The 10,046-nt window shown below is 45.0% G+C and overlaps 1 protein-coding gene across 1 annotated transcript; it reads left to right on the forward strand.

The window, feature by feature from the left end:
• The first annotated feature begins 139 nt into the window (after window positions 1-139).
• CBLN4 (cerebellin 4 precursor) lies at window positions 140-9,424 on the forward strand. Its single transcript, XM_054845452.1, has 3 exons — window positions 140-1,065; window positions 2,831-2,947; window positions 5,782-9,424. Exons 1-3 carry the CDS (start codon window positions 790-792, stop codon window positions 5,977-5,979), a joined length of 591 nt encoding a protein of 196 aa, XP_054701427.1. The 5' UTR covers window positions 140-789; the 3' UTR covers window positions 5,980-9,424.
• Window positions 9,425-10,046: the final 622 nt, after the last annotated feature.

A 10,046-nucleotide genomic window follows, 5' to 3' on the forward strand; every position in this document is an offset into this window, starting at 1 on the left:
GGGGCAATTCCAAGAGGAGGGTCGCTAATAATGAACCGTCGCATCTGCCCAGCTAGGTGAGAACTGGGCAGGTTTGTTATGACATAACTCTTTGGGGGGGTTGTGGCAGAGAGAGGGGGGAAGAGAGGGAGAAGTGGAATCTGCAGCACCCCGGCAGTGATATCAGACACAGGATCTGGCAGCTGTGGGGTAAGCTACCACCTCGCCACTCCACCACTCAGAGCAGCCTGGATCTCCAGCTCGAAGGGGAGAGCGAGCCAGCAGCGGCAATCATGGCAACGTCAAATGGTTTTATTTCTTCATGACCTCTCTCTTCTCCTCTCTCACATCAATAATTCACCTGAGGGCTTTTTTTTTTTCCCACCCAGCCCCCTCCTTCTCACTCTCTTTTTTGATGTGGAGAGAGGGGAGAAAAGGGGGCACCGGAAAGTGTTTATTTTGTTCGGCAGCTTTTTGCGGCGTGTTTTAAAGAGCTGGTGAAAGGACTCGGGGAAAGAAAGAAAGAAGGAAAAAAAAAAAAAAGCACAAAGTGGTGGCGGGAGGGAGGAGGAGAAGAGAAGAACGAGAGAAAAAGAGAGGCAGAGGGAAGAAGCCGGAGGACACAAGACTTTCAGCGCGGCGTTGCCGGGCGGTGCGGGTGTGTGCGTGTGTGCGTGTGCGTGTGCGTGTGTGTGTGTGTGTGTGCGGGGAGCGGCTGCCGCTGCTGCCGGCGGTGCCTCCCGCTGGTGCGCGGCGCGGTGGCCGGAGCGGGGCGCGGAGCGGCGGCGCGGGCGGCCGCGGGTGCCGACCATGGGCTGGCGGCTGCTGCCCGCCGTGCTGCTGGCCCTGGCGCTGGGCGGCCCCGCGGCGCGGGCGCAGAACGACACGGAGCCCATCGTCCTGGAGGGCAAGTGCCTGGTGGTCTGCGACTCCAACCCGGCCACCGACGCCAAGGGCTCGTCCTCCTCCCCGCTGGGCATCTCCGTGCGGGCGGCCAACTCCAAGGTCGCCTTCTCGGCCGTGAGGAGCACCAACCACGAGCCCTCCGAGATGAGCAACAAGACGCGCATCATCTACTTCGATCAGGTAAGCGGCGGGGCCCGGGGGTGGGGGGGATCCCCGCGGGGCCGGGGTGCCCGTGGGCCCCCCCCCGCCGGGACGCGGCCGGGCGCGATCAACAGGTGCCGCCGCCGCCCCCCCCCCCCCCCCCCCCCCGCTTCACCCATTTCCTTAATTCCGGCAAAAAGTTGGGGTGCAGGGGGCGGCTGCCTGCGGGGAGCCCCCGCGAAGCCCCCGCACCCCACAGCCGGAAAAACGGAGGGGCCGGGCAGGTCGCAGCTGGAGGCTGGGGGGAGCCGGGACAGCCGCCCCCGCGGAGGGCATCTCACGCCCCGCAGTAGTTTCCCACTTGCCCCCCCCACGGGGATGTGGCCGACGGCGGGGGAGGGCGGAGCGGAGCGGGGCGCGGAGCGGGGCGCGGAGCGGCCGCCCGTGCGGGGCAGCCGCCGTCGGGGCCGCGGGGCCGTGCGGTGCCGGCCCCTCCGCACAGTTCCCCAGGGGCCGCAAGCTCCGGCCCCGCCAAGCTCCGCGGCGGATGGGTCCAAGGAAGTTTTGAGGGCGAAGCGGGCCCAGCGGCGCTGCGCGGGTCCCCGAGCGGGCTCCGCGGGGCTGCGCGGCGGCGGCTGCGGGCGCAGGGAGAGGCGGGGGCAGCGGCCGGGGCCGTGCGAGCACCCGAGAGGCAGCCCGGGGCTGAGCACCGGGCCCCGGGAGGCTGCGGATGGGGCTTTCCCGGGTGCAAGCAGGCTGCGTAGATTTTAGACGGCTTGTGCAGTCTTTGAGAGGGGAAAGAAGAACGAATTTTAAGGAAAAATCCTTTAACTTTTCTATAACGATCACAGGTTCGTAGTACAGCCCCTCTCGCCTCAGCCACTAATATTAACATACAGATGCCAGCACACATTTCATACAGCAGCTCCTGTCCTAGGGCAAGTCCGAGGTAATTGAGCCTGACGGTTGTTTTTCTTCCTATACCATGTCGTAATGAGCAGTAAATCGTGACAGCTGAAGCCAGATGTGTCAGGTAGCCTAATGCTAGCGATGTACATGACCCTAACTTCATGGCTTTCTAGAGCTGTGTCTGGCATGAAGGAGCCTGAAAATATCAATTAAAAAGAAAGCATAACTAAGTGGAAAGAAAGAAAAAATGTAGTCATTAGAGAAGATACTTAGCATATGGACGATGCACTCATTTAACATGTTCCCCTTTGGTACTTGTCTCTGTTTAATCAAACCCAAATTATTATTAGTGCTTACAAAACCATACAAAGCAGCGAAGGCTCACAGCCAGTTTTTGCTCAGATATGCCAGGTATGTCAGTGACTCTGACTATAAACTGGTGAATGAATTATATCATTCACGTACATCCTTCCTCTCTCAGCTTGAGACTGGCAGGAACACGGTGTTGACTTGGCCATTGCTTTTTAGCCAAAACAAGTATGCCATTCCCTGGGCTAGTGTTTTGATTTCATTTTTGGGGAATGATGAACAAAAATGCCTTTTCTTAATCTCCGCTAAACATGTATAGAAGAAAGGTCTTGAAGGTACGATGTAGTAGCAAAGTAAGAAATATTTTCCACCTTAGTTTATTTATAGTAAAGTTGTACTATAAACATACCTAAATATCCATTTTTATGAGTAATATTCCAACTTAATTGAGAGAAAATGAATAAACCAGCATAGATATACATGAAAAAAATTCCATAGGTGAATGGTTTCTAAAGTTAATAGTCTGTATTTTTTATTTAGCACTGAATACCTGTACTAATTCCCTTCCTATATTTTTCATTTGTAGATCCTAGTAAATGTGGGCAATTTTTTCACGTTGGAGTCTGTCTTTGTAGCACCAAGAAAAGGAATTTACAGTTTCAGTTTTCACGTAATTAAAGTCTATCAGAGTCAAACAATTCAGGTACGTTGATCAAGTATGACTATAAACTCTTTTACATAAATCGTTTATTTAGAATAGGATCTTGACTGAACACAGGAGTATTTAAATAACTTTCAAGGAAAAATAGCTTAGTTTAAAGCAACCTGTGGTGAAGAGTTCCTAGCAGTAGAGTGAATATATTTAAACCGAACAGCTGTACCAAGGCAAGATCCTCACCTCAGAAAAATTGCCACAGCTTCACTTCAGTACCACAGGAACTGAGTATCTGGGGTGGCATACAGCGTTAAATGGAATGGATCACCCAGCAGTAAAATAGAGCTCTCAATTTCACTTCATTGCATAGATACCATTGAAGAGTCATATTTTACTACAGGTTAAACTCACTGGTTTGCACACAGGAGTTGTGGGGATACAAACCAGCTTTGGTTATTTCTGTAACATTTTGTGACCTGGCTCAGCTCCTGATGCCAGGTATCTGTCTGTGACACCAGTCTGCTGTGGACCAAGGCTAGTTAAGGTGGTCTACAAGTTCTGTAACTACACCGAAATGTTCTACCTCTACAGGGATGTCTGTCTTCTAGGGAACCTTTATAGCAGTTTAAGCTTTTCTTCACCGTGTAATACATAAAATATCTGTCATATATTAAAAGAAAACAAGGAGTGATTCTGCACTTTCTTCTCTAGCTTAATAGCAGCTGAACTACCTAATTAAATACAAGTATGTACTGGCTTAGAGGAAAAGCCTCTGAGTTCCTGAACATCCTCTCGCTGAGCCAACAGTAAATTCCGTAAAGTACATTCCTTAATCTTGATGCCAGGTCATACGATTTCTGTGACACACATACTGGCTTTCTAGAACTGGAATAACATCTGTGGCTTCCCTCGTTCCCACCCATGAGACCACCAGATTCGTTGAAGGATCTGATGCTTTTCCCCTGGTCTGTCTTGCTCCTGACTGGTTTTCGGCGTACAAGGCTGAGGTGAAACTGGTTTCTGCAGAGGAGTGGTTAGCCATTTCTCTGTGGCAGCTCTGGCTTTGGGGTGCCGGTAAAGCTCCTGGGAAAAGTGGAAATGGTAGAGATGGCAGAGAAGGCTGCTGCGAGACACAGTCCCATCCCTGGTGAAATTCACCTTCAGTTTACAACAGGAAACCACGGTTCCCTTCAGGTCAACGATGAAAGTCTTAGATGAAATATTGACCTCATGAAAATCTCTCTAATGAGTTTATAAGCTATTCAATATGTTCCAACTTTGTTCCTTTCACTCTCTTAAATGCTGAAGGTTGAAATGGCCTAGAATAACTGTACGTCAGCCAGCTTCATTGGATTTAAAATACGTATTGCCAGGAAAGATGTCAAGGCTCGGATTGTAGAAGTCCAGTGCAGACGTTGGTGTCTCACACACCAGGCATTCAAACCTGGGAGCTTGAGGCTTGTAACAGGGAATGTTACGACCTGCCGCATGACCTGAAATCTTTCACAGATCAAGAGTTTCTAAAGTGATGGATGGGTTTTGTTGGCTCCATTTTGACATGGTTAACGTGAGACCATCTGGTGCAAACCTGTGATGTGTCTTCTGCTGTGATTAAAATAGCTGCAGGATGATCTGCAGGGAAACCTGACCTAGAGAGATGGTACAGAAGGAGTGAGAGAAACCAAAACCAAGCAATGAGTAAACTCTTGATGCCCTTTTTTTTGCATGTGTGGTAACTAGGGGGAGGACTGAAAGCCATTGCAGTGGAGCAAACCAGCTTGAGCCTCAGCCACATGCAGCCTTAAACACCACTAAATCACCTGAAGGCTTCCTGCATAAGTGATATTACTATGCCCCTGGAACATCTGTTAGTGCCATTAAATATCATTAAGCTGAAATTGGTTCCCTGGGGACATCTGATTAAGTGGATTTCCCAGATAGGCGAATCCCAAATCAGGGCCAGATTCTGCTGCCCTGACTTAAGCTGAGCACTAATTTATTCCATGGCGGCTCCCATTAAAATTGATGGGAGCGTATGCAAGGGCTAGCATACTCGATATGAATAAGCATTTCATGATTCACCCCTCTGTGACTGCATTATAGCTGCTTAAAAAGAAAAAGCAGAAGAAAGCTAATAGTTTGCCATTGGGGAAATGAAAAATGCCGGGATCTGTCCGTTCCCCCAGCCCCTGCCCATCTTTATTTACGGTGTCTGTGTGATGTTGCTTTCAGAGCAGAGGCCGTGCTGACTTTTGGAAGTGTTTTATAGAAAAATGGATTCAGTACCAAAACACAGCGCAGTGGTTCATAAAGCTAAAGGTCTGTTCCAGACTTTAAAACTAAGCTGCCATCAGTAATGGAAGGGACATATATTTTGCTCGCAATGAAGTGTAAGCTCCCAGCTTTGACATCTCATTAGGCGCCTACATCGCATCTCTGGGTGCCTAAGTTCCTTGAAAATATCTTCTTTGCTAGCGCGTCTCTAAATCACCGGTGAAGTAGGCAAAGTGAAGCAAAACTGGGGTAACGGCTCCACAGTCCAGCGAGCGTGGACGGGGCTGTCAACAATTAACGTGCGCAAGCAACAGATGGAAGCGATGTCGTGTGACCTTCCGCGCCGTCCGTGCAGGACCGCGGCGCGCGGTGAGCAGTGTCCCAGCGACTTCACGCACCTGCAGGTCAGGCCCATGAAACGCAAATGTGCTTGTACACTCCAAAAAATGCAAATTTTATTTTATTTTTTTTTTTTTTAGTTTAAACCAAACAAACAAAGAAAAAGATTGGGACCTTGGCAGACCTCTTACACCGCAGTTAATATTCAGTCATAGTTCTTGATGTTTTTTTCTGTTAATTAGGGCGCTTCAGTGGTTTTTCTCTTGTAGGTTAATTTGATGCTAAATGGAAAGCCAGTCATTTCTGCTTTTGCTGGGGACAAGGACGTCACACGTGAAGCTGCCACTAATGGAGTCCTGCTCTATTTAGACAAGGAGGATAAGGTTTACCTGAAATTGGAGAAAGGTAATCTGGTCGGTGGATGGCAGTATTCGACGTTTTCTGGCTTTCTGGTCTTTCCCCTGTAAAGTCAATTTTCCTGTGACATTCATCCAGGTGTGGACTCATCATTGCCTCTGTTACATGAAGACCATTTTATCATCATGGGATTGATGTTTCTTTATTGGTTTTTCATGGGTGAATATGGATTCTCTTTATGGATTTTGGCCCCATCTGAACTACTCAGAAGTTTCACAGAATTTTGTGTGTTTAAATACAATATATTTGGATTGAGACTAAAGCAGACAATAAATATCTATGCTTAATGTTACGGTCTAAAGCTGCCTGCAAGATTTATTCAGATTTCCTTTACTGGACTTACTGGATTCATGGGAGAAGTGGATTTTCTTTAATTATGAAAAGACTGGCAACCGGGTCTATAATTTAGGAGTGTTTGAGTTCAGACTTCAATCAAGAGTTAGTGTGTTGCTGCCAAAGAACTGTATATTGATATGTTGGTCATACATGTTTTTGTCATTGGACTTAAGTGACACGATCTATTCCATTGTCTTGAGAAAGGTAATTATTATTGATAAGTGGTTGACTTTAATTCTCCTCTGCGTGTAGTGTGTTGGATGGTTCACCCACATATTTATGCTCTGTCACCGGTCGCAATCAAGTCTAGCTTACATAAAGCTAAGCGGTTCTGGTTGTATTTTAGTTGGATATGTAAGGTATTCCTCTTTTCCACGTGCTGTTTTCTAAAAAGAAGAGCAGATTATAACCATTAAGAAAAATACTCTTACCAGGGTTAAAGGTGATCATTCAGGCACAACTTTGCAAAACAGCTTTGCCCTGCAGGAAGTCTCACACTTGTTCTTCAGTTTTAATTAATGTGATTGATAATAACTGCTTTATTAAAAACCTAAGGGATTCCTTCCTTTGACACAACCACTTTATTAGCTGGAGATGAGATCCCCTTGTTTGTAATTATGTCTATTTTTCAAACCTTCTGTTGTGTTAAAGGTATCATCTGGTTTTGCCTTAACTCCACAAGTGTATATAATTTTAGATCACATGTTTAACAAATATTAAATCCAAATAGCCGGTACCTAACTTGGTGCAATACCTTTTCGGCTTTTTGTACAGGTCATATGAATTCATAAACTTATTTATTATATCATTGTTACATAATAAAGATGAATACATGTTAGCTGAATTTTTGACCTTTGGATTTTGGAAGTCACTTCATGCTATTTTTTTATTGGATATAATAATTATATGCAAAGCGTAAGCTTTTGGGATTCACAGAAACTGGCCTGGGAGGCAGGCAAACTGTCACAGTTTAGTCTGGCAGAATCCTAGAGGTAATCAGAATGCTCTAGAAATAACCTATGCATTTTATTTAGAAAACATTTAGGCAGAAATCCTGGCTTCACTGAAGTTAGTGTTAAGAATCACATTGATTCCAAAGGCTTTTGGATGAGACCTGTGCTTTAGGTTTTGCCATCAGCATTAAACTCCAGTGCAATCAAATTGAATATAAATTAAAAATGATTTTCACATGAACTGCTAAGGAAACCTCCATCCCTCATGCCCAAAATATACCCTGAATTCAATGGATATTTGTGCCTTGCAATATCATGAAGGATACAATTCTAAATTAAAACACCTGAGAAACATTTTGGATGGAAGAATCCAGCAATCTGGGACCTTCTCTAAAAGCCAGCCTGGGCTTGGATTTCCAGTTTTAGGTAATGTGTCTCCAGTTTCTTCACTCGTTAGCTAAGTGCAGTGTATCATAGTGCTCTAACCGCTGTAAATGGATATTTCGCTGATTTAACGTCTAATGCATGGCTGGTTGATGCTCCTGATCAAAAAGTCAAGGAATCAGTGGCACAGAATTGTGCCCAAATTCCCTATTTTTCTGGACCCAACATACAGGATTTTTGGCTGAATTTCAGGAAGATAGGTGGGTACGTTTGCACCCCTGTGGGATAAGTCAAATGAGGAGGCAATTTGTTAGCCACAGTAGCGTTTCTGCACAGAACACTGCAGTTTAGGAGGAAGCGGAAAGACACAGCAAGAGGGCCAACGGTTTACATCGCTGGAAAATATAAAAAAAGTTTTCCATTATGATTAATGAAAATGTATATCTCCACTGTACCCCAAAAATGTGTGTGTATATATATGTATATGTAAAAACCCTGGGATTGCAGCACATAATATGCATGATATTATAAAAAGGTTATTTGTCATAAGAGTTTATTTCAGAGAGGAACATCGGTATTTCATCTAGAATCGATAAAATCTGAAAGCTCACCTTACCCGCTGGTATGTATGTAATGTAGAGGAAATATTGTTCCTACACAGACAGAAGGAAAATGGGATTAAAGGTGTCAGTACACTTTTCAGAATGATCAGATGTATCTGACTTCTTTAGTTTGTAAACATACAATCTTGAAAAGCTGCCTTTAGCATTCAGCAATAATACTGACCTATCTTAATATACGGTTGATTTCCCTTTGGCAAAACATTTCTGATTGCTTCAGAGTCATTAACAGTTACTGAAACTTTAACTAGAGAGTCTAGGAAGTTATTCAATTAAGGATATACGTTCTGATGGAAATGTCCTAAATGTTTCTTCTCAGTCTCTAAAATCGGAATTACCAACTAATTATTTTCCTAGTTAAAGGAAGAAAAAAGTTTGAGAGGAGTCGCTGCGGAGCAGCTCGTGTTACCTTGTCCCAGCGCTGAGGACTCCACTCAGAGGTGGCCTCTGGAGATGGGCAACGCACGCCCCTTCTCCTGGCGCACGTTTAAACATTTTAATAAGAATGAAATATGGGGTTTTTAGACTAGAACTTGAGCTACTTTCTAGATCTTGAGCTCATTTTCATTGTATTGTCCATGCTTCAGTTATGTCAGTAGAGTTTCTCCCCGAGGAGCTAAGCTAGCCTAGGTGGAGCTGGGACTGGAAACTACTGTTTGTCTTCTCTCGCTTTCCTCATTCCTTTTCCTTCTGTCTTCCCACGTTACTGCTGCAGTCCTCGTCTTGTTCAGAAGCAACAGCTCAGGAGACGCTTCAAATTTCAAAGGGTATTTAAGATTAGAGGTTTGATTTATTTATTTTTTTTTAAAGAACTTTAAACTCCATTGAGCTGCACTGTAAAGGTTAGAGCCGAATTTCTGATCCCGTTGAATTCAATGACGCTAGTCTTATTGATTTTTAGGAGCGTGGAATTTCCCACTCTGTGTGTACCCCTGCTGCAGAACACGCCGAGGATCCATACCAGCAGCCTTCAACATACGCCCACTTTGCAGTCACCTTTGTAGCTTATATGGAAGGTTGAATATGCAAGAAAAAACTTTCTGGCCATGCATTGTAAAGAGAAAAAAAAAAAGTTACTTTCTGAGAATGACTTATATATTGTTATTATCAGTGATCTCTTTACGAAGGAGATCAGCATTTTTACAATTTAATCTATATTTTATTTATATTTATATTTAAATTCACATTTTATTATAAAACTAAGGAAAAAAAAAAGAACCATATTGTGCTCCTCAGGCGATGTCAATGTTTTTGCTAGAGCCAGGACTACCCTGGTCTCCTGGATTCATTCTGTGTGGAAAGCTGCTCTGTTCTGTTGAATCCTGTTTGCCACGAAGAGTTTAGGCTACGTATGCCAAATGACTGCAGAGTCCAAAAAGATCCCGTTCCAAAGAGCCGGGGTAACAGAAGTGGGTTTGGGAAAGGCACCGAGGTAGCTTTGAAAATTCCACGAGCAGTTTTGTCTCTACGTAAAAAGGAAACGCTAACTTGGAAGCACAGAGAAGGAAAACAACATTTTTTTTTTTAAGCAACATTTTGTATTTGTTTTGTATTATGTTGTTTTCTAGCGGTATCTGAACATTTTCTGAGCGTTAATTAAATTACTTTTGCCAAGTCATGGCAGAGTAAATATTGCAACTTCAGTGTTACTGGTGAGGGACTGGAGACAGGGTTGGGAAATGACCGGTGCCACCTCATCCACTGCCGGTGCTCGGTCCTGCTCAGTTTGCTGGATTGCTCCTTTTTTAAAAACAAAGGATGTTTTTGGAGTGAATGACATATCGCTGTATTTCCTCTTCCGTATCGTTTAGATGTCTGTTTCTA

This window comes from Grus americana, chromosome 17 (genome assembly GCF_028858705.1).
Source record: "Grus americana isolate bGruAme1 chromosome 17, bGruAme1.mat, whole genome shotgun sequence".
NCBI classification, from domain to species: Eukaryota; Metazoa; Chordata; class Aves; order Gruiformes; family Gruidae; genus Grus; species Grus americana.

Excerpts from the sequence above, each read along its gene's own strand:
- CBLN4 (XM_054845452.1), top strand. The coding sequence starts at position 790 with ATGGGCTGGCGGCTGCTGCCCGCCGTGCTGCTGGCCCTGGCGCTGGGC. Across the intron at positions 1,066-2,830 it reads GCATCATCTACTTCGATCAG|ATCCTAGTAAATGTGGGCAA; the intron begins GTAAGCGGCGGG and ends TTTCATTTGTAG. Across the intron at positions 2,948-5,781 it reads ATCAGAGTCAAACAATTCAG|GTTAATTTGATGCTAAATGG; the intron begins GTACGTTGATCA and ends TTTCTCTTGTAG.